General features: G+C 33.2%; 1 protein-coding gene across 2 annotated transcripts in view; it reads left to right on the top strand.

Annotated features, from left to right (window-relative positions):
• The window catches only part of LOC139518971 (uncharacterized), a 68,610-nt gene that overhangs the window by 37,336 nt on the left and 4,965 nt on the right, over nt 1-26,309 (top strand). For both annotated transcript variants that reach the window (XM_071310676.1, XM_071310674.1), the window contains exons 9-16: nt 84-180; nt 572-655; nt 1,149-1,208; nt 12,661-12,774; nt 16,163-16,285; nt 16,631-16,720; nt 19,374-19,507; nt 21,623-21,739. In XM_071310676.1, coding sequence (XP_071166777.1) covers nt 84-180; nt 572-655; nt 1,149-1,208; nt 12,661-12,774; nt 16,163-16,285; nt 16,631-16,720; nt 19,374-19,507; nt 21,623-21,739 — 819 coding nt within the window. The remainder of the gene's footprint in view (nt 1-83; nt 181-571; nt 656-1,148; nt 1,209-12,660; nt 12,775-16,162; nt 16,286-16,630; nt 16,721-19,373; nt 19,508-21,622; nt 21,740-26,309) is intronic.

Raw genomic sequence — 26,309 nt, 5'->3', positions numbered from 1 at the left:
ACGGCCGTACTAATGTAAGTTGATTTTTGGGTCATATTATTCCTACAGCTAATCCCTTCCAGAGGAATATATTTATGTTTTAGGTAACAATTTATGACTTGCATAGCAAAACTGGCGGGAAAATGGAAGACGCAATTGTAAAAGCAATTCTTAAAGGATGGTCTCTTCAAGGAGTACATGGTACGGTATACAAAGTAATCAAAGTATTCATTATAAACTCAAGGGATTACTTTCATGCAGATCTGTAACCATCTTTTAAAGAACTTCTTAAATGATTGCCTTATTTGTAAGTTTCCATACTGACCGAAATCAATGTGAGATGGTCCTTCCTTAATCTTTACCTGTTACACTGTATAGCAGAGTAATATCAAATAACTGACAAATCAAAGAGATCTTCCGGTTTTATTATATTGTTGAATATTTCCATTTTACCAAGTCCACCGAAAAATCTTTGAAACATCAACACATACTGATTGACATTAAGTTTTCATAACTGTAATCAGGGATATAAAAACTTACTTTGATTTATTTAATACCGAGGTTTCCATTGATCATTTTTTTATTTATGTAGAACAAACATCACCTACCACGAGGTCTCAGCCAGTAACCAAATGTGAAACTAAAATACCAAATGATCAAGATAAACATGATAAAGGTATAAACATAGTAAAAGAGAAATTTGTTTTAGTAAAAATGCAAAAAAAATGGGGATTGTGTCAAAGAGACAACAACCCGACCAATGATGATATAATTGCCAAATGCTCCCAAGGAGTCTCCAACAGAGCGCGAAAATTCCACATCTGGAGTGTTTCGAAATACGTTTTAAAAAGTCAAAACCTTATCATTGTACGTTGTACATTGTACATGGCAAAGAGTTCTATCTAAACCTAATATACATGCTGTTTTACTCTCTTGTTTACGACATTATAAATCAAACAACAAATGCAAGAATAACTGTTGATATAAAATGAAATATGTGAAACGATGATGACGGTTATCACTGATTGTACTTACATGAGCAACATAGCGGTTGTGACATGTAAAGAAGGAGCTGCTTTCTCTTCCGGAAACAATATGCTTATTGATAATTTTAAATATTACATTTATTAAATATCAAATACATTTTTTTCTAAACTTGTTTTAACTAGGTACAGCAAATTCGGCAAAGGAGATGTTTGAACTAAATTCTCCTTTGAAGAACATTTATGGTTTGTATTTATATGATGTAATGAGTACAATAAATTATACTTCAAATAAAGATAATTGTCTGCAAACTATTCACTTTCTTAATGTGATAAATTGAGTGAAATGTAAAGCCCATTTTACAAGACACTGCAACTCATTACTAGTTATCCAACACACATCTATTTGACACATATAATAATGGGGTATAGCTAATATACAACATATCGATGCTGTAAATAGATTTTAAAGGTGGTGGACGTACTATTTTATCGAGTGAAGAATTCACAAGTTATTTTATGCTGGAGACGTTATATTGAATCAGGAAACCCACATTACACTACATTATCATATTATCATTTTAAAAAAAAGATTTTAAAGAACTTTAAATACCAATTTTGACAACTTCTACAAACTTTGAAAATGTAAACATTCCCGCCACACGAGAAAAAATGTCGACCAGCGGTTGATTTGATTTGGTTAAGTCAATCCAGTTTTATATTTTAGAGAAGTAAAATCCAATACAGAACGTTTTTATAAACGTTTGAAGAATTATATCAGATTTTATCCATTGAAAGTGGAATCCTGTACTTGCTATAATTTTATTTGCCTGCATATATCCCGTTTTATCAAGTTGCCGAACAACATTGTCACTGTGAGCCAAGTCTATCTTACTTTTTAGAATCGAACTTGATATTTGATTTTATTATAATAAACGTATTTTTATAATACTTTATGTGAAGTCGGAACTATAAAGGAAATATTTAACGATAACTCTACTTAGACCACAAGTTCAGGGTCGATCGTGGGACTAACCGCAACGTACACTGACCTTTTGGTTCCTATCATTGGACTCATTTAAAACTGACAATTATCCTTCGCAAATTATTGAAGTATATCCTAATCTGTATAGTGAAGCCTCTCATGTCCGAGAATAAATTAACCAAATACTTGAGGAAGGAATCCAAGGCACCTTCAGGCACACAATATCTCACACCAATATTACTTTCTGATAGCAAGGGATTTTCTCTACAGAAACAAGCATCTAATCCGATAGAACAAAGCATAAAACTGTGGTGTAAATATGGTTGAAACTCTAGACAAGGGTTAGAGTGGTTACAAGAAAACTTGGCAACACAAATTGGTCGCTTAGATAATATATCACTGTAAGTTCGGCTTGGAACGTGTGATCTAACCACATATAATAAAAAATTCATAGCTCTTGGGTCAGAAAACAAAAAGAACATAGAAGAAATAGTAACGAATTTTAAAGAAATCATTTCATTGTTTACTAGATACTCTGGATGCAAATTAACATTTTTGGAAACTCCGGTATATTCCATGTTTGACTGGAACAAACAAGCTGGCCACAAAAATCCCAATGAATTTCTAATTAAAGACGACCAACTCATCGAACAGTTGCACATACTTAGTGAACACATCCGTACTATAAATACATCCTTAGGAACAAGCGCGCCAAACTTTAATTTGGATTTAAGCCACTCAAAATACAAAACTTCATTAATCACAATCTATCGACCCCGTGACCAATATAATTTCATCTTATACAAAGACGAAATTCATCCCAACCGAAATCTAGCTGAAGTCTGGTTACGTAAACTTGCAATTAAAGTCAAAGACGAATGTTGGTCTGTCTAAATATTCTCCTGATTTGATATAATATATATATACATATGTACATACTGTTGTGATGACTATTATATTGATACAATTGATCAAAGTGGGACTTACCACAACGTATTGTTGTATCATTCACTGTATCATAGGAGCAAACTTTTAATATAAAACACATTGTATAAAGAAAACTAAGTACTATTGAAATCCAGCTGTCGTTATATATGCATATATATTGTATGGTTTGTCACTTGTTTAGACTTGTTTGTATGATATATATATACGTACTTATAAATATAATTATTTGCTGTGACTGTATATTACATTAATTTGTAGGATCCTTTACTATAGATAATTTAGCTGATCTGTAACGATAACATCTTCATGCCTTATATAGCATGTACTGTAGTACGCCGCTAGATTAAAACTGACGAGGAAAGGTAACACACGGCCAGCGAAAGCTCTTTTTTTTTAGAGCCCAGGTGGTCGTGTGGTCTAGCGGGACGGCTGCAGTGCAGGCGATTTGGTGTCACGATATCACAGTAGCATGGGTTCGAATCCTGGCGAGGGAAGAACCAAAAATTTGCGAAAGCAAATTTACAGATCTAACATTGTTGGGTTGATGTTTAGACGAGTTATATAAATATATATATATATATATATATAGATTTGTGCGATTGACAATTATACTTGGTTGTTACAATTGATCGACAGTGGGACTTACCACAACGTATCATTGTGTCAGTCGTAGTATTCTTTACCGTTCACATAATCAGAGGAATATATTAATTCTGATAGCTTACGAAACAGAGTACATTGTACAATCAATCAACAAAATGGGCACTTTGACGATATCCACATGTCCTAAAATTCAATGCTCTAATGATCAGCAAAGAATTGTAACCAATACTAGGCACAAACACTTTGAACTAAATCTTGACAAAGTAATTGCTAGGAAACTTGAAGCTACTAAGCGCCCAGTCAATGTAACTTATAAACTCACAAAGGCAGATACTGTGTCATTTGAACTGATGAAAATTGCTATAATACATTACTATGAACAACTAGATGTCAATGACAGGTATATAAACATCAAGGTTGATAGAGATCTAGATAAGAAAGGCCTCACAGTTTGTTTGGTTATCAGAGTGATAGCCAATGATACCCCGAGCTACACATTGTCTGTATACTATACATCATGCTCACTACTTGTGAATGGAAGAGATACAATTAGATTCTTTACAATTGATCTACCAGAAATACACAAGACAATTAATCAGGTGATCCTAAATGGTACCAAAGTTGATCTCCAATCTCTCAATAAACATTTAGAAGAGCAATTACAAAAAATGCTTGAAGAAAGACAAAAATCTGTATCGGAACCTAGTAAAACAAACCAACTAATTTCCAAAATAGATCCTGCCAAGTGTTTAAAATTTAAACGTAATGTTCAAACTAAAGGTGTGTACTGCTCAGCTGGTGAACACTGGATTCACTACAGGTGTGCCCGACTAAAGGATGCTGACATAAGTGCACTAAAAGATAATAACACAAATAACTTTTGTTGTATCATATGCACAGAATCAAAGTCAGACCAACACACTAACTTACCAAAACTCAAAAGTATCGAATAAGTCATTACTAATCATGAACAATGCTTACACTCAGCTAGAGATATTCTATTAGAGGAGATCCAAACAATATGCTCTGTATGCGATACTCGTATAAACAACAAATCTGTGAACTGTGAAATGTGTCTTCAATCTTGTCATATGGATTGTCTTTCCACTATTTGTCCATCCAATGAAGACGTAAATGATGCATCTAATGACACAAACATCTGTCTGAATTTTAACAATGTAACTAATCAACAACTTCAATATGGCATGCCAGATAATCAAGATTTCAGTCATAGACAACATAGACCCAATATAACAACAATCGAACATATTTCAGTACCAATTCACATAGGCTTAAATGAGACTACCAAACAAGGTTTAAAACCTAAAACATCACCTGTACAAGATCCTGAACCCGTACGAACTATGATGTCTATTAGTCCAGTAATAGTGGCCACTGAACAACACAAAGATGCACCACCTATATCGCCAAATATTATCATTGATAAGTCACCTTCACTGCAGAATATCAACGTAGACGGGACTACTCCATTGTAGAATATCACCGTAGATCATTGTATGATACAGAAACCACCATCATCTACTAGTAATACTACCAACAACACCACACGAACAGATTCGGAGTTAAAAGAACTTAAGCAGTCAGAACTACGACAACGTGAGTTAAAACTGAGGAAAAAAGAGGAAGAATTAAAGATAAGGGAGAGAATTATAGAAGAAACCCAAACAGAGAAGATATGGTTTCACACTTACATCAACAAGCTTGAACAAAGAGTGAAAGAACTAGAAAGGTCGAATGAAATTTTACGTAAACATTCCAATCTGTTAAACATACCTGAACCTACTAATCAAACAGTTAATAAAGATAGTAGTCAAGCACCAAGCCAGAACCAAAATGAACAAACAAATACTAGCAATATACAACTACATGGAAATATTCAGGACAGGGTCTCAAACTTTATCTTGCGACAAATTGATTACCAGTTAGTAAAACTTGAAGATTCCTTCATCAAAAGTAGTCAATGACCATCTTATTAAGGTACCAACTTATCTCCCGATCAATCACAAACAAGAGAGTTCCAACAACAGATACCTCCACAAATTAACGTCAATCATCAACATCTGACTATGAATCGAACATGAATTCCACCAAATCGTAGGAATAACATAAACAGCAATAAAGACACGAGTAGGAATGGGTCTAATGATATTGGCGTCAATAGAACTTTAAGTGGACAAACTATCTATTATTTACCACCGTCATATGTGACACCAAAATACCAAGCTTATGTCCCACCTGGTATCCAGGCAGTTTCTACTAATAACCAGAAGATACCATATATGCACCCACATTTCAATAGTACATTACCATCTACAGTACAAACCAAAATTTGTGTGGAGCCTCAACCCTTGATTAATCATAATCAGCATACCTGGCAAGGTAATCAGCAAAACAGTAAGAATCAAAATTATCTACGAAAAGACCATTTTTTAGGACACAGCCAGCCACAATACAACAGAACATAGCATCAGAAAGTAGTAATCAGAACTCTAACCCAGAACGAGGCAATAGCAAGAAATTGAACATTTTATCTTTTAACTGTAAGAATATAAAGACAAGTTGGAACTTTATTAGGGAAATGGAAAAGGAAATAGATATTTTTTTTATACAAGAACACTGGTTATTTCATGTGAATTAAATATGTAATCAGAAATTCATGACGAAATTGCGGGAAGTGGTAAAGCCGTGGATTCAGATGATCCAATATCAGCCTCATTCATGCCACGTGGTTACGGAGGTGTAGCAATTTTATGGAATAAAGCCATTGATAAATATATTAAACCTATCTTAGACGGTTCACCTCGTATTCAATGAGTTGAGTTATTAACTAGCAAACCAACTATCATAATGTGCGTATACTTACCAACTAAATCAACAACGGCAGCAAAATTATCTTTGATGACTGCATTGACCAACTATATGAGATAGTCCAAAAATACAAAGGGACACATGATATAGTGATTGGAGGGGACTTTAATGAAGACATTGTCAAAGAAACAAATAACTCCAAACGTAAAATTGCGCTTCTTAAATTTATGAAAGAATGTAAATTGACAACAAACCATAAAGGACCAACTTTAATTAACACATCCGGTGCAGATATATCAGAAATAGATTATTTTCTACACAGCAATATAGACCTACAGCCATCTAGGAGAATAACAGATCATCCAGTAAATGTATCTGACAATCACCCAATACTTCTCCAAATGCAATGCTACTTAACTCAACATGCTCAACAAACATCAAACAATCAGAAACTGAAAATTAAATGGGAAAAATTAAATAAGCAAGGAGATCATGAAATATTCGGATATGCTAGAAAACGATAACGAGAGCATAGACCAGATCATTAAAGAAACGACAAATTTAATGTCTGAAACAGCTAAAAAGGTTAGTAAACAGAAGACCTATGACAAGAACAAAATAAAATTAAACATCTGGAACAAAGAAATTGCAGACGAATTAAAAGCCAATAAGCAAGCATATAAGATATGGAAGGACAATGGACTTCCAATAAACATCGACCATCCATTAATTATTGAAAAGAAACTGACAAGGAAAACATTTAGGACGGAAATCAGGAACGAAGAGCTACGAAGGAAGCATAACGAGAGGAACATTTTGATACACTCAAATAGTGGCGACAAAAATCTCTTCTATAAACTGATACGTAAGCAAAGACAAAATGGCAATACCTTCATAAATAACCTAAATGTCGATGGAGAAACTTTTGAAAGATGATATCTTATCTGAATGGCATACTCATTTTAGCAAACTGGCAATACCAACTGAACATCCATCATTTAATTACCAGCATTTACAACTATGTGAAATGGACTATGATACAATCTTAGAAATAAGTCGCCAATTTACATCAAAAGAAGTAAGCCTGGATATCATTCAAAAAGCTATTAAATCCATAAATAAAGGAAAAACAGAAGACATATATGGCGTTTCCATAGAAAATTATTTATATGGAGGGGACGTATTTTTGAAATTTCTCCATAAACTCATTAATACTATGTTCCAAAAAAGGCTGATTCCTGATTTGATAAAGATGGGTCTATTATCACCAGTTTACAAAACAAAGGAGATAAATCCTACGCCAAGAACTACCGTGGTATAGTTGTTTTACCAATACTATTAAAAATAATTGAGTACATACTACGTGATGATCTAAGAAAACATTCTCTCGATCTACAGTCAGTACTACAGAGAGGCTTCACTGCAAATGCTTCACCACTGTATGCAGCAATTATAGTAGAAGAAGTATATAGAGAAAAATATGGACAAGAAATCACCATTTCTTATAGCTTTACTGGATGCGAAATCTGCCTTAGATGTTGTGGTCTTAAAAATTCTACTACGGAAAGTACACTTCACCGATGTCAATCCAGCTACTTGGATATTAATTGATGAAATACATAAAAACACAGAGGCATGCGTCAAATGGGCAAATTATTATTCAGAAAAGTTTCCAGTCCAACAGGGAGTTTAGCAGGGAGGTCTTCTCAGTGTAGATTTGTATAAAATATATATTGAAGATTTACTTCATAATTTTGAAAATGTTGCACAGGGATGCACAATTGGAGAAACCTCTGTTAATGCAATAGCCTGTGCGGATGATGTTGCCTTGATGAGCGAAAATCCAGCAGAACTACAACTTCTCAAAAATATATAGCTGCTGAATATAGTCAAAACCATCACTATCTACTACAGCCTCAAAAAAGCGTTGTCTTACAAATAGAACCAACTATCCGAAAGAAACAGTCTAAATCAGTCAATTTAACTTTGAACGAAAGTCCTATGCCAGTCGTAGACAAATCACCTCATCTTGGAATTCTCAGATCAACATCTTCAAAACACTCTCAAAATGAAACCACTGAACAAAACATTACTAAATCTACGAGAGCCGCATGCAGTCTAATGTCAGCTGGAATGCATGGTGAGAATGGACTTGATCCAATTACATCACTACATCTGATCAAAACCTTTATACAACCTATTCTTACGTACGGATTAGAAGTTATATTAGTACCTACTACATCAAATTTACTAAAATTAGAAAAGTTCCAAAAACAGTTGCTTAAAAGAATTATGTCTTTACCGATATGTACACCAGATCTGAGTATTTACATCTTATCAGGATGTTTACATATAGAAGCACAAATCGATCAAAAAGCACTAATATTATTTAATAACATATGTAGGCAAGACAACTCAAATTTAGAAAAGAAATTGGCCATTCGACAAGTATCCATCAAAGATCAATCAAGCAACAGCTGGTTTATTTCAATTAAGAAAATGATATTCAAATATGGACTACCATCTCCGTTACAACTTCTAAACTGTGCGCCAAAAAAGTTTCAATGGAAGAGAACTGTTCAAATTGCCATTTATAAATACTGGAAAGAAGCAATAATTTCATCCGGAAAAAGATATGCGTCCCTACCACATCTTAATATAGACGCATACAATCCTGGGAAATTTCACCATCTTTTGGACATAAATACAACTAATGATCCTACCAGAGAAACAACAAGACTGGCAATTAAATTAAAATTAGTAACCGGCACTTATATCTTACAGACTAAAAGATTTAGATATACAGAAAACGAAACACCAATCTGCAAATTATGCGATCATGGCGATGAAACTCTCTGTCACTTCCTGTTGGACTGTCAAATTCTAGAACCTATCCGACGAAAATATTTTCACCAGATCGATGAAATATTACAATTAATATCGGAAGAAAATTTTACAACACTTTCCAGTCATGATAAAATCCAAATAATTCTGGACTGCTCGTTACACTATCCTGGACTAAAAGGAAATAGTGAAAATATTATTAAATTAGATGCAATATGCAGGCAAATGTCGTATGCGTTACATATAGCTAGATACCGATCATAGACATTAAAAGAAAAAGAGGATTTTTCATTGTTGTGAACTGATCATATAATAATATGTTCCGAACATCGATACTCCCGTATTTATACTGTTGTTGTGCCGAGAGCATACCTGTCAAATAGTGTACTGTATATACTCGTATAATGTTGAAATTATTTTAAACATGGCTAATTCAGTGATACATGGAGGATAATATGAAACATTGATATCTCCGTACTCATGTGAATCACCGATAATGTGTGTAAAATAGTGTAAATAGATGTGGTGGTGGAATATTAACTGCTCAAATGAGGTTGTCCCGAAGTGGAAGGAGAAAGATTTCCTGGTAAGGTAAGATGCCACTGCTGGTAGACGTTTCGCCCCCAAGGGTATCACCAGCCCAGTAGTCAGCACTTCGGTGTTGACATGAGTATCAATTATATATGGTCATTTACAAAACTTTGAAATTTTCGAAAAACTAAGGATTTTCTTATCCCAGGAATAGATTACCTTAGCCGTATTTGGCACAACCCTTTGGAATTTTGAGTCCTCAATGCTCTTTAACTTTGTACTTGTTTGGCTTTATAACTTTTTTTATCTGAGCGTCACTGACGAGTCTTATGTAAACGAAACGCGCGTCTGGCGTATAATATTATAATCCTGGTACCTTTGAATATTTTGTGCAAGACATTATATATATTGGTATTTAGATTTTCATGGCAGTTCGGTTGTTTTGTTATTCTACTTTTTACTTTTTGTTGTTTTATTTTGTCAGTTTTTGTTTGTAAGAGTTAAAAAGTTTAAGTGTTTCGTGGTGTCCTGTGCATGTAACACTTATCATTCAGGTTTAGCTCTATATCGTTCCGGGTTTGATAGACTTAATTTAATAGAGAATATCAAAGATATAATCTCAACATATAATTCTCAAAAAAAATTATGAAATATATTCATAGAAAGTTAAGGAACATCTACAGGTATAAATTTTATAATACTTCATCTTCTCCTTTCACCTTTATTACAACATCTAGAGGTGGTACTTTATACGGAAAGGCGGCATAACAAGAGATATCCCGGTTTATACTTCATAAATAGTCACGGTTGCTTCATTTGCTAAGACATCAGCCGTCAGTGAATAAAGGCATACTCTGTACTCATCGGTTTTTACCGGAAGAGAGTAAAATTGCACGTAAGATGTAGAAAACTAGTAACTCAATTGTTTGTAAAACAATTGAAAGGTCTTTCCTGTAAAAGTGATGTTTTCGTAATGTACTTTGTACTTTGTACGACCTTTCGTTTGATATACGACAAGCATACCTTCTGAAACTTTTCGCTTTTTACACTTAATGACCCCATCGGCCTACATTTTCGAGATCGGAAGTATGATATATGTACCATTTAAGACTTGATGATCTTTCATTTGATATGCGACAACGCCATGTTCTAGAAAGTTTGGTTTTAGTAACTTATAACCCCATCCAACTCATTTTTGGAGGACAGGAATTTGATATTTGAAATGTACACGTTATGACCTTTCATTTGATATATAACAACCTTACCTTCAAAGAAATGTTTTTTTGCACTCAATGACCCCACCCAACCCATTTTTTGGGGACGTCAATTTGATATTCGAAATGTACGCTTTTTGGACTTTCATTTGATATGCGACAACCTATTAACAATTTGAGAAGTTTGAAGTTTTGCACTAAATGACCCCACCCTGCCCACTGGGACGAAAAAGGGGTTTGAAATTTTCATTTTTGAGTAGAGCTCATTAAGACCTTCAATTTGATGTATCATATGACCCCATTTTGCAAAGTGCCAAAAATGACGCAATATCAATTATATAAATAGAACTTATGCAACTTACAAAGTCAATGCAAAACATGAATATTTCAAATTGATTTTTTGGGGGTTTTTTTTCATGGAATGTTTTCGGTATTTGGTCAAACATATAACTATGTTACCCTCTTCAATTTCTAAATCATTTTAGGTGGTAATCTGTTTTTGATTCAGAAATACATGCCTCCGATCGCAAAATTTCAAACTGCATTATATCTAAAACGACTGCAGATATCTCAAATCTGTTAAATGATAAATGATCTGCAGTTGAAGGACAACATTGTAGAACAAGATTTCGACACTTCCAAGGTTCATCAAGGTCACAATGAATCATCAAATATATGATGCAATAACAAACCTGAGAACCGGAAGTGGTAGAGACATGGGACTACCACCAATCAACTCAGGACTACTCGGTCTCTCAAATGTGACAAGGTCAAAGTCATACTACACTTTGAAGGTCAAGGTTAAATTTCATCATGGCCTGACATTGACCTCAAATTGAAGGTCTTGAATTACTGATCATCTTTGCAGTTTATAGTAGGTTGATATATGTTACCTTTTAAAAGATATACACTTGTTACTATAGTTTTAAGAATTATGTTGTTGTAACTTTTGAACAGACAGTCGGACGTTTTTTAGCTTAATGTATAAAATGTAGAGCTCGTCAAAAGGAACATTTTATACACAGTATGAATGCAGCAAACTGTTATAGTTTTCTTAATATGCAAGCTTGAAATTGCGGCGTAATTTCTTTCTGCACTCGGTGACCCTTGACCTTGGTGCAAATTAAAGGTCACACGAATTAAAGAATATTGGTGAAGTTCCCAAGTCTCTACGACTTCCGGTTCTCGAAATATAATTTTTCCAAAAATGTATAATTTTTCAAGGGAAATAACTTCTTATCAGGGTAAATAACCTACTAATGTTTTATGTTTATCAACATTGCCATCTGTTCCTGTACACGCTGCCATTTTCAATTCTATTCTATAGAGATCTCTAATACCTTTTAAGAAAAATGCAAATAAGAAAAATGCTTCAAGGGGATATAACTCTCAAAGCCTACACGGCCTCATCTGGTAATACGTCATAATGAGATCTATCGATGGTCAATATTTGGTCTTGATGACTTCAATAGAAACGGGGGGAGGGCATGTCAAAAAAATGTTGGAAGAAAAAAAAACATTAGAAAAACAATAAGGTCTTTCCTCACGTAAGGGAAAGACCTTAATAAAAGATGCAGATTGCAACATTTTCAATCAAAATATAATACTATAATGTGATGCTATACTGCAGTGGTCCGCTATAACTTTTGTAGACTTATACGTTTCATTTTTAAAACGAAAGCCTGTCTACGAATGATAACAAACAATGCGAATTTAATTTATGTGTGCTTCTTGTATTCAACAGACACAGAAAAGATGACAGATGTTAAGCCTGTGTCACTAATTATAGTTCCAAATAATACCGAAATAGCATCAAGAACAATGACGTCGGCTTCATTCAATGTTATTGAAACACCTGGTTTGTAACAAATTTGTTTTCAAAATACAGAGCTATCTTCCTTATTTAGTATAACCCTTTTTAAAAGCTTATACCTTCTTTGCCAAACTATTTTGATATTTTTAGTACATGTTTTATTGGTCAAAATGACAAATATATCACTTCAAAGGTATATAAAAATGAGGAGATGAGGTGTGCATACAATTGAGACATCTATCTACCAAACTACAGGGTCCTGACTTGGGACAGGCACTCACAGAATGTGGCGGGGTTAAACATGATTTTTAGCACTCAATTCGCCCCGAATCGGGGACACTGGTGTAACAGCACAAAATAAGAACAGAGATTAACTATATATAAACATCAGTTGAAAAATGCTGAAATCATCAGTTTGATACAGAGCATATTTAAGAATCAAACATAAACACAAAGCGGACGTAGCAAGGTATTTTTCATACCTCCTCCTGCATCTAAGACAAAAAAAAAATCAATAAGTACACATGCAAAATTCAAAGGATATAACAATGTGAAGACGTCATTCAGAGAAAGATGTGCATTATCAAAATAAAGGATAATTGTCAATGTGTAGTATTGTAAGGGTCAGCCGTGCATATGTGTACATGCATAGCAAAACTATTAATATGATTTTTAATTAACTAAATCAATATTTATACCAATAAACCAATATTTAAAGATCTAAATACAGTGTTGAATTGGTAAACTTTTAAAATAAGATTATTTGACAGATTTACGAGTTATTAATGCGGGGTTCACACATTGCCGATTATTGCTCCCGTTTGAGATCAGACAGCGATACGACACGAAAAGTGAAAAAGTCGGATTAGAGTCCTCAATTATCTGGAATGTCCTATTAATGTCTGAACGCAGTCGTTTTAGTTCGTAACAGATTTCTACTGGTCGGGAAGGGTCCGAATAGTTCGACAAAGCACCCCGACAGTTAGGTGCGTGCCGTAACATTCGGGGAAACTCGGCCGATTTTGTCTAGTCGGATTACAATCGTGCCTACGTCGTGACAGATTCTGCTGTATCGGATCGAATTCCTAACAATGTTACAATACGACTGAGACTAGACAAAGACGTTTGCAATGCATAGAGCGGACCGTGATAGGATTACGTTCAGACAGTACCTGATCATCCCGAGTATGCCGACAGTTTTCGAACGGATAACTTCCGTCAGCGTCGGTTCACTGTCTTGTCACTATCTGATCTCTGTCGGATTACATTCGGTAGAATCGGGATGCAGTCGTGACAGACTCGGTCGAATTTTACCTGGCGAAAGATGCAAATCGGATTAGAAGCGGATTTAGAACGGGATTATAGGGATAAATTCGCTTGGAAACGGTTCAATATCGACGCTTCCTGAACAATATCTGATTGTTGTCGTGATTAAATTATTTTTTTTACAAATTTTAATTTAAGTTTGAATTTCCATCCACGATTCATAGGATCTTGATCAGACTTTTAATAAATTTTAATCGGGAATGGTCCTGTCAAGGACGGCAGTAAAAATCGTGAATGTGTGACCCTAGTTTAACGCATTTTTCAAAACATATAGTTTATACATAATTTTGTAAACTAAATTCTGTGAAAAAACTTGTTTTGTTGACAATTGTACTATGTGGTAAGTCATGAAAAAAAGTAAAATAACAACAAATACCGATTACCGAAAACGAAAATTCCATTAACAAATGGTAAAATCAAAAGTTCAAACACATCAAATGATTTTATTTGTTTTGTATACATAAGATAATAGGTTTTTGCAATATTGATCAAAACAAGCTTGTACTTTGAAATTTCTCTAATTTATTGATTGCTGAAGAGTTTTCCTTTTTCCTGTTCACCAAAAAATATGTGAATAATTATTTCAACTGCTCTAAAATATTTCCAAATGTCGTTACTCCTTCGCCGCATATGACTTGCAACTAGTAACATGGCGGCTGTCTTGCAAGAAGCAGGAACTGCTCATCTTTTCAGAACTCCTGTCTTCACCTCCAGCTTTTTGGGGTTCGAGCTATTCGTTGATGTGTGTACATTTTAGGTTTTTGTGTTATATGTTGGTTGTCTTTGTGTCTGTCGTTTTAGTGTTCTCATATTTGTTCTTTGTCATTTTAGCACTTTGTATATAAATAAGATGTGATACGCGTGCCAATGAGATAATTCTCTATCAAAGTCATAATCGAGTTTGAAACAACTCCTCAGTGTACTGTCCTTCCTTCGGAAGTTTTATGGACGCCACCCAAAAATTGGTTGACTGTTATTGAATATTTGTTGGTTTTTTATCATTAAAAAGGGCTTTTAAGAAGTAAGCTTCTAAATGTATATAGTTCCACCGACTGATTTAATGGATCGTGCATGATCATTTATGCCACACCAATTTAAATCCTTGTTCGACGGACCCGCCCTCACTTATTTTTTTTTAAACAGAATTTTTTGTAAACATTAAAAAAATAAATAGCAATCCCAGCAAATTATCATTGGTTTCCTATCCCCTTCCTTACCTTCACCTGCAAAATCATGCGTTGTTACAATAAAGTACGCAGAACTTGCCTGAAGGAGAAGTGTTGCCTTCAATTGCAGTATAATTGTTTACCGGCGGAACAAAACTACAAATGTATCCATTACCGCTGTACATGTTTATGCACCTGCCCTGAGACAGGAGCCTGTTGTTCAGTAGTTGTCTTTTGTTGGTGTGGTATTTCTCCGTTTGTATATAGATTAGATCGTTGATTTTCCTGTTTGAATTGTTTTACACTAGTCATTTAGGGTCCTTTACAGCTTGCTGGTTGGCTTGGCCAAAGCCCTGTGTTAAAGGGAAACTTTAAACATATTATTAGGTTGAAAACAACCCGTCCAATGAAAAATCCCTTTAATGAGGGATTGTCCCTCAGACATGAAGAAATTTTACTGTTGTGGATGATAAAAAAAGTAAACTTCTATTTTTTTTAAATTCATCATATTTAAAACAATTTTCTAAAAGATGTCCACTATTTTCAATTGTAAAGAAGATATATTAAACTTAAAGTCAACGAATATTAAAGTTATTGGATATGTGTTGACCATATAATACCAGATACTTCGACTATTAATTTACTACTTGTAATCCTTGGTTCAAAAGTTTTCTGGTGAGCTAAAACCTCTTTCATGAAGATCATGATCGGAAATGCAAGCTCTGGAATATCGTAGGCGCTGCTAGAATGTTGCAACATTGACACGGGAAATTCACAATTGGAACGCTGAAAACCGCTCTTTTTTCGAAACTTCTTTTCCAACAGACATTTATTGTTAATTCCTAGATCGTAGTCAAGATATAAGTCATACATGTACTTAGTTATATCTGTTATAATAAGTAAGGAGACATTTTAATGATTTGTATTTATATATTATACAGAAAAGATCATGAACGGTCCTAACGTTCCACCTGTTTCACATGCTTTCGTTGCAAATGAGACTTCTATTGAGAAAGACCAAAGCACAAAGAATTCTAGTACGCTGAATGCTGTTGACACAACTGGTATATACTTAATAAATGATACATAATATAGTACAATATTTAAAACATGAAAAACGTGCATTACATGATATCCTGTCACCTCTTAATAAGTCAAATTCACCTTCCTAAACTATCGTTAAAAGAAGATTATTTAGTTTCCATTAAAGGTCAAATTGTAGTAATACGAAATTTTTGACCCCTAAATAAAATGTGAACCGATCTTACATTTGATCAAAGTCAATGAAACAGCAACCCTAGAAGAATATTTTTATTTTGTATATATAAGATAAACTTTGAAAATATGAACATAAAATAAGATACAGTAAAGGAATTTAATTTAATGATGCATATTTGTATATTACACAGAAGAGAAAGCGAATTTTACAAGTGAGATTTCTCACGACAAAGAACAAACAACAAAGAACTCTACTACATTAAATGTTGTTGAAAAAACTGGTACGTAAAAAAAAGATATATATTGGTGTTGTTTCCATGAATTGTTCGTTGTTATTCGTAGTAACAAGAAATTCTGACCTCCAAATGAATTAATTTATCTTACCTCCTATAGTTTTATGGGGATTTGATTGGTTAACGGACTATACGTCGTGACTGTATATATTTCGTATGAGTTCTCTAAAAAAAATACATGGTTAGTAACATATATATATGAAGCTAATTTGTTTAGCGAAATATTGCGTGAATAATATATAAAATATAACAACTAATTTTATAACACTCATTAGTGTGTTAAAGTTACATTCTTAGACACTTATATAATTTAATTTAGTAACTGCATCAGTTTATTTACAAACTGATCCACACCTAGATAGATTGAATGTTGATTGTTGCTATTTTTAGACACTATATATATATATATATATATATATATATATAGGGTTAGCAACTATATGGGGTTAGTAGGGAGTTACTTCCCTTTCAAAACAAACAAAAAAGAAATCTAAAAGATTTAAACAGACGAGGAAACTGATAAAAGACGATTGAAATACATTCATAAAACAAATTTAAAGCTGACACGTTGTTATTGTTGGTATTGTTTTTTTGTACAGACAAATGGAAGTAGGTTCTTAAACATGTTAAAACTAAGTATTGGAAACTTTATCACTTTGATAGGCTAATAGTCTAAATACCAAATGTGAAGACAAGCGGTAAGATAAATTCGTAACACGGTGTGCTAGTGACCTAATACGATATATATGGGGTCAGTAAATTTCATATGGATTCGCTCAAAGCCCATATGAAATCTACTGATCCCATATATATCGTATTTGGTCACTAGCACACCATGTAACTAGTAATACAACCTTCCCTAAATTAATCTTTCGTCACATCTTGCATATTTGTAACAGCCTTATATTGCATCTGTGTTTATTATCAAATTCATTTTTTTCAAAAAAGATAAATAATTATTCAATTGGACAAAAGTTTGACAACATATTGGAATTTAAACCGGATTCTTTTTTCTTTCTTTTTATTCAAACTCAAAGAACTTTCTTGAAATATCTTTCTGTGTGACGTTTTAGGGATTATTAAAAGTTTCTTCTTCTTATTTCTCTTCATTTGCAGATCTTGAATCGCCCCTATCTGGAGAATGAAAATTATAATCCCGTATTGGCCATAGTCTCAACGCTGAAAGCATATCTATGGAAGATCAGACTCCAATCATAACATACAAATGAATCACTAAACAATACAACTGCCAAATAAAAATGAGTTGCATAGGTCCGTGTAATAATGCATGTTTTACCTATCTAATGTTGCTAAATATCATATCTCATAAAAATTGATTTATATAGTTTGTTTATTTATTTTTTTATTTTTGGTGTTTTAATGCCACTTTTAATCATCGCCTTTTGTGCTATTTCGTGGCGGCCAGTTTTTATTGGTGAAGGAAGCCGGAGTGTCCAGAAATAACCACCTACCTCTGATTAGGAAACTGACAACCCTAGTCATTTAAGATTGAGTTAAGTACACCTTCATGAGCGGAGTTTAAACTCACAACCTCAGTGTTGACTGGCTAGTGATTTCAGTACTAACTACTTAGACAACTCGTCCACCGAGACCCCCTACATATAGTTTTAAATAATCTATTAAACAACTAACAATCAATCTGTTAAAACTCAATTTTTAGTCTCTTTGTTTTTTTCTATGACGATATGAGGGTGCACACAAACAACACAAAATCTGCAGCACGTTTAAAGTACCTCTATATTACATTATGTTTTCATGTTTATTCGTTAATTTTCGTGGGAACAAATTTTCGTGCATTCAAATAAAAAAAATCGTGGTATTACATCTTGTGGTTTTGAAACAGTCTGCATAGAAGCCTATAGAAATGTTTTACTTTATAACATTAAAATTCGTGGTTGACATTTACCCATGTCATCCACGATAATTGGTATGACTTGAAAATAATGAATCTTGAGTCCTATTTTTCTACATGGACTATATTTGAACATTGGAAAGCAATACGATCGAACTTTTTGGTACGAAGCAACTTCAAGTAAACCGAAAAAAACGCCTCCTACTAGAAATTTGTCAAATGGTCGATTATCATTTGATAACGAGAATTTGGGCAAATGACGTACTAAATTATTAAAGGACCATGATATCATTCATCACATTCAGTCTTGCCCGTGATACTAGAGTCAATAGAATCATTACACCAGATTTAAACTCATTAATTACAAAGATACTGACAGAACGAAATCTAAAGCTCAAATAAATGTCTTGCAAATCAAACATCTGTATTTTGAATAGAGGATATAGTTTTGGTTATTTTAAAACTACAACAAAATATCAATTTTTCCTTATGTTGTTTTCTTCTTATAAAGTTTATCTTCCAGTTTTTTTGGTTTTTTTCTTCAAATCTCTAGTTTTTGGTGGGGTTCGTGTTGTTTATTCTTTAGTTTTCTATGTTATGTCATGTGTACTACTGTTTTTCTGTTTGTCTTTTTCATTTTTAGCCATGGCGTTGTCAGTTTGTTTTAGATTTATGAGTTTGACTGTCCCTTTGGTATCTTTCGTCCCTCTTTTAATACTCGACGTATTATGATATCAATGTAATAAAACTGTCCAACTTGTTTTCTAGGCGCTGAAAAATCTGAGACCTTAAAGGAATTGTATCCACTTATTCTCACATCCGGATCATTGTCGTTGTACTTTTACATAGTATACCAATATATCAAAGAGAGCGGGAATTTAACAAAGTCAGAGAGAGATACGGTAAGATAAAAAATTATCAACATATATTAAAAAAATTATAACCCAATAGATATTAATTCAACAAGCGTTTGAAAAGGCATAATTCAATACAATTCAAACAGGTAAATCAGTAAGTTAATGCAATAGCACATAACATGTAAATCTAGTTCTTTCGGTCAGATTATTTCGTTCAATAATTGTAACTAATTTTATTGCAAATTATCTGCTTACAGTATCAATGTTATTACATAGTTATGCATTATTAGAAGTGGATATTTTCATCTTGTCATTCCTTTATATACATATAAATAATGTGGAGATGTGTGTATAGTGTTTATGGTTTCAGTAAAATCGTATGCATTCATAGCTATAAAAATAAAATTTCATGGTATAAGATCAACACATGAACAATTTGTTTCCATTACTAAAGAGGGAGTAGTGGCTATACAACTTTGACGTTTACATCTGTACTAAAGTCTAAGATGCTTTTATCTTTGATATATATAATTGAAATTAAACATTAAACATTAATTACATTGTACCTCAAAAACGCCTTTAAGATTTAGCCCAATCAAATATAACAGTATGTTTGACAGATTCCATTAGTTAGTTAGTTTAAACATAAGTTATTGTTAAAAAATTACAAATTTGGTGTACATTGTCATTTGTTGTGAAACAATGCAAAATGACAAATCTATGCATTTTATAAGAAAAAATCCACAATGAGTTAAACATATATGATTTTTTCGTATTAATACAGTTTAGAAAACATTTTGTTTCGTTTGTTTTGATTATTTAGTGTTTTAAATATTTGACTGCCCTGGTTAGCCATTGAACAGGCTAAATATTCACAGGAATGCAAATCTTCTCATTGGCCTGTTATGATGACTGTAGAGTAATTTCAGCAAGAATGTTTAATTGCTTAGAACAGTACTGAACAGGGGTAAAACAACTAACGAGCCATAGATGAAATTTAAAAACCACAACAGTAAATTTATTTTCATAAAAGTTTACTTTGACCATATCAGATCGATCATCGTAAACACATTGTGACATAACCAGTTCTGACTAAAAAACCAATAATTGTAGACGTGTCTAATTTTAAAATTCAATTGTTCAAAAAGGGACATACAGAGAACAGTCAAATTCATATGGCGTCACATTTAGTAATGTTTTTAGGATTCGTTCTCTGTTGAAAGCATCATCTATAATCTGTTACTAGTTTTTCTCAAAACAGTTGTCAATGTGTGCGCTGAAAGAAACGAACTGATTATTACTTTTGTATTTTGAGAGTTCGTATCAGTTATTCTGTAGTTATTATGTTACTACTTCATAGGTTTAAGTATATTTTAATGGAAAAAATATTCAGCTGGGAATTATGTTAGACACTCGGGAAAGCAGACGTAAATACTCTTTCCTAATGGATGTGAGGTTGTTGATACCGTTGATTCAGAATGCACGTTCTACGCAATCTTTCAAGACCAAAATCTTGCAAAACCCCTGTCCAACCTTCATGACAAATATTTTGTCCACGTAGATAAAGAAGTAAAAACATCGTTTTTGTTTTTATGCCACATTACATGACCAATTCACTTGCAAACTCAACATGCCCCCTACAATCAAGAAACATATCATAGATAATCATAGACTTGTTCTGTGTTCTTTAGGAATTTCAACCAAAGATAAAGAACAGGATCTTTCTTCACTGTATTGAATACCTAAATTACAAACAACGTTATATTGATGGATCTTCCAATTGCTCTACGAAAGATCTTTAATTATGAACAACAACTAAAGCCGGGCTTTGAGGTTATTGTGAAACTACCTATTCTGGAGATGGCTTGAATTGAGATGTGGCTACTAAATGAAATCCAAAGATATTTTAGAGTACATTCAATATAAGACTCTGTCATATTTAACATTTAACACATTCAAGATCTATTTTCAAAACTAAAAGACAAATTTAAATAGTTTGTCCTACTTTGCTTAATAAAACAAGAACAGCCAACGAAAATACAAGTATCTTCATGAATCAAACCATGGATTGAATTTAATTAGCTAAAACTTGTATGTAACCATTGTGTATTGTGTGCTATATACCTAGATTGTATAACTTTTTTTTTCTCCATTTTATAGCATTTGCAGGTGCTTCTTCTTCATGCCATTATTGCTGATCGAGATGATTATGTATCGTCATTGATTCAACATGGGATAAGATTCGATTGCAGCAATATGAAGACTCTTTATAGCGAGGTATGGCTAGATGTATCTCTTTTTTTTCTTGTTTTCTTTTCTTTTTTTCTTTTTGATGTTCAAACTACCGTACATACATACATAGATACAAGACATAGGTGAAGATAATTATTTATATTATTGTAATGCAACTAAGTAGATATAGGAAGATGTGGTGTGAGTGCCAATGAGACAACTCTCCATACAAATAACAATTTAAAAAGTAAACCATTATAGGTTAAAGTACGGCCTTCAACACGGAGCCTTGGCTCACACCGAACAACAAGCTATAAAGGGCCCCAAAATTACTAGTGTAAAACCATTCAAACGGGAAAACCAACGGTCTAATCTATATAAACAAAACGAAAAACGAGAAACACGTATATATTACATAAACAAACGACAACTACTGTACATCAGATTCCTGACTTAGGACAGGTGCAAACATTTGCAGCGGGATTAAACGTTTTAATGGATCCAAACCTTCTCCCTTTTTCTGAAACAATAGCATAACATCACAACAAAGAAAAACATACGATAAAATATCAATTGGCAGACTTAACTCAATCAAAAAACGTATGATTAAAAAATAGTAAAGATTTACAACTCTATGGTGTGAATACACAGTATATGATACATCTTAAGAATTGTTTGGAGTTCATCAAATATGCAATCCTATTCAAAATAGATTGAATAAATTCCAAAAATACCACCATCTGTCGATAAATGACTCGTGTATGTCTTTTATAGAAAGATATATATACCCTAACATTTCCATACATCTTTTCGAACATTTAAGCCCCCGTGACACTAGACCACGATCGCACCACGCTCATCGCGATTTAAAATAAATATAGATCGTGGTGAGTTCGCGGAATGAGCGTCAAGAAAATGTTTTCACGATGCTTCTTCGTCCTCTTAACGCTTCTTTGACGATCCCGCTACAATATAACACGTTTGCATCTCGCTTTTCTTCGAACTCACTGCGATTATCACGATCTTGCTACTCTTATAACGTTCTCACTACGACTATACCACGATTCATTCGATTGTAACACGATCTTTCCACTCTTCAACTGGGATTATAGCAACGATCAAACTACGATCATACTGCGTTCATACCGCGATCTTTCTACGCTTCAAGCAATAACGTCAACATCGAGTTCTATATAAATACTGCTTAATTCCTTTTAATTCTCATTAATACGTAGATTTCTCGGAAACAACACAGTCATGGCCATTTACATAAAAAGGAAAGACAGAAGGTTCATCCTTAATTTATTACTAGTTCATTAGCTGATAATAATGACCAAACTGGTGTCTACTTTCGGTTGAATCGAATTTAGTCACCTAAGAATTATACTGTTTTCTGTCCAATTTTGTCAATTTTGGAAAAATAAGAGATGAATTGTTTTTGCTCATATTTATTTTGTATTAAACTCAATCTTTAAATTAAAAGGGGAAATGCTTATATAGGTTCTAGATGTATTGTAAGTGTTTTACATGATATAATACTTTGATCAATTGAATAGAAATTGAAAACAGATATTTGAGATAGAACATTGTATGACCAAAAAAAATTAAATCTTATACTGATATTGTTTTGAAAAGCGAAAACATGGAATACCACCTACTTTGAAATAGAATAAACAATTAAAAAAGTATCCTTCTTAATGTTATTCACACAATTCTGTTAAAACCAACTTGCACAATTCAAAAGCACATGTTTCGATTTCAATTCAATTCAATTTCTGCTTCATTAAATTTACTTCAAAAATTTTTCAAAGTAGCGACGATCATTTACAGGCATATATTTATACATTGTCTTGATCTCGGCAATCTTTTCCTTGGACAACGTGAGAGTCTTGCCAAGTTTTACAATTTAAGGTGGAGTAAAACCTGAAATACCACCGCTCCCCTTTCTTGTTTGTTTTCTAACTGAAACCTCGGTGTAACTTTCATCTCTATAAGCTTTTTTGTATTTCACATGACATGGCATGGATGAATCAATTTTAAGCTGACTTACTTTGGTAAATGAAACTTCAGAAAAAGCATAAGACAAACTTGTTTTTTGGAAATTCATAAAGTCCGACTCTTTCATTTGGATTACTTTCATGCTCCGTTTCCGTATATAAGTCAGCACTCTCATGCAGCTGACGGGACTATAGATTTCATTCAGTTGAAGTGACTTCTCTATGTGACTATGAACATTATCAACTTCCTGGATTGTGGAGTGTCCAGGCTCTGAAAATTTTTGTTCTATTGTTGTAAGAGTTTGGGTCGTATATAGCAAATCTTTTAAAGCTGACAACATTAAAGAATTTCTATTCTGTGGTACACATGAATCTGACCACAAGGTAATTGTATCTAATGTTTTAAATTCAGCCAAAATATTTTTAAAATAACAATAAGGGCACTTGCTATTTGATTCCCTCCTCGCCCACACAACATTGTATGCACATTTATTTAGAGAAAAGCGAGCAGTAAGATTGTACATGTTGAGTTTTCTTTTATAAAAGAAATTTGAAATATTAGCACGAGGACATGTGATTACATTTTGCATATCAAAGCAAACAACAAGCTACTATGATACTATGTCTGTCCTGATCTCGTTCTACTTTAGCATTGTTTTTGTTTTCAATGTGATTTTCGTATTTTTTCTTAAAATCATCAGTTAAAACATTGTTATTCGAACTGGATTTAAATTCTTCACATATATCACACCGATCTTTTTTGGGAATGTGAAAACCTAAGTTAAATTCACTGTTAAAAATACTTCTATAGATGTGACTTTTCTCAACTTTGATTGACTTTGATTGACATTTTTCCGTATAAAGATTATACATTTTTGAAAGAGACAACGTTGATTCTTAATATTCACGATGTGAATTAGCTCTACAATAGTGAGATTCAACTCTCGGAAAAGAGTTGATATGCTTCCGAATAATGCATAATGTTGCTTCAGGAATTTTATACTTTATATGTTGTCCTCTTTTATCTTCAAAATCAGGATCCTTATGATCAAAATACCACTGTATTCTCCGTGCACTTATATCAAGAGTGCTTAAATAGAATTCTTTGCAAACTCGCACTTTGATTTGATTACCAAGGATAAAATTGTACTCGTATGACAATTTGTTTTGAAAAGATTGAATGTTTTCATTTTGAGACATATTTATTTTCAAATTTGAGGATGTTGTAGACTGTGATTTTAGTTTTTATGCCCCACCTACGATAGTAGAGGGGCATTATGTTTTCTGGTCTGTGCGTCCGTTCGTCCGTCCGTCCGTCCGTCCGTTCGTTCGTTCGTTCGTTCGTCCGTCCGTCTGTCCCACTTCAGGTTAAAGTTTTTGGTCAAGGTAGATTTTGATGAAGTTGAAGAGCAATGAACTTGAAACTTAGTATACATGTGCCCTATGATATGATCTTTCTAATTTAAATGCCAAATGAGAGTTTTGACCCCAGTTTTACGGTTCACTGAACATAGAAAATGATAGTGCAAATTTCAGGTTAAAGTTTTTGGTCAAGGTAGTTTTCGATAAAGTAGAAGTCCAATCAACTTGAAACTTAGTATACATGTTCCCTTTGATAAGATCATTCTAATTTTAATGCCAAATTAGAGAATTTATTCCAATTTCACGGTTCACTAAACATACAAAATGATAGTGCGAGTGGGGCATCCGTGTACTGTGGACACATTCTTGTTTTTTATACTTTGTAAATAGTCTAAAGGTATTTTTTAACATTATAGTGATGTATCTCTATTTTTTTATTTCAAAACAGTGTATAAGAGAATATAACTGATAATGAAATGCATTCTTCTTGAAGTGTTTTCTATCAGAAGGAATATCTAAATACATAATTTGCAAGTTTAAACACATCTTTTCTTAGAAAATGAAACAATTCTTTGACATTAAAAAGGAAAACATAAGAAATTAACTCACCAGATAATTGACATGCTTTTTAAAAATGGCTATTCGTCAACTTTGTGCATGTGACTTAAACCGAGAAATCCTATTGGCTATGGAGATAGAACATTATAATTATGAGTACAAGGAATAAGAAAGGAGTTATAACAGTTTAATACTGAAAATAAGGATTACAAACCAGGGAAAACTAAATATAAGACATCATACAGATAGAACCTAGTAAAATAATTCTGTGTGAAAAATACTGGCATATTTTTGAAAATTGGAGATATAACAGTATAATTCTCATGTGACCCAAAATGACCTACGCCGTCTAAACATTTTTCTTATTCATTTTTGCTCTCTGAATAAAAATATTAGGGCCTGGTCGTTACGATTTTGTATCTATGTTAATTATTGTGGAAGCATTAGCATGTACATGGTCTTAACGTGTTTCCATGGTTCAATTGAAATTGATGTTTCAAACAATACCTGGAAAGGTTTTACATGTTTTATTTGTCAATTACAATAAGAATTACTAGATCTCGAAATGGACGTAGACATGGTCGTAGTATGAACGTTCTCATGTTGTTAGATGACCGTGATGAAGACGACATGAACCTGCTAGAATCGTACTTTTGTCCTGAAAAGCTTGGTATAAACATGATATAGTCCAATGAATA

This window comes from Mytilus edulis, chromosome 4 (assembly GCF_963676685.1).
Source record: "Mytilus edulis chromosome 4, xbMytEdul2.2, whole genome shotgun sequence".
Lineage (NCBI taxonomy): Eukaryota > Metazoa > Mollusca > Bivalvia > Mytilida > Mytilidae > Mytilus > Mytilus edulis.
The sequence above is the reverse complement of the archived record's forward strand: the minus strand, read 5'-3'. Positions and strand labels throughout refer to the sequence as shown.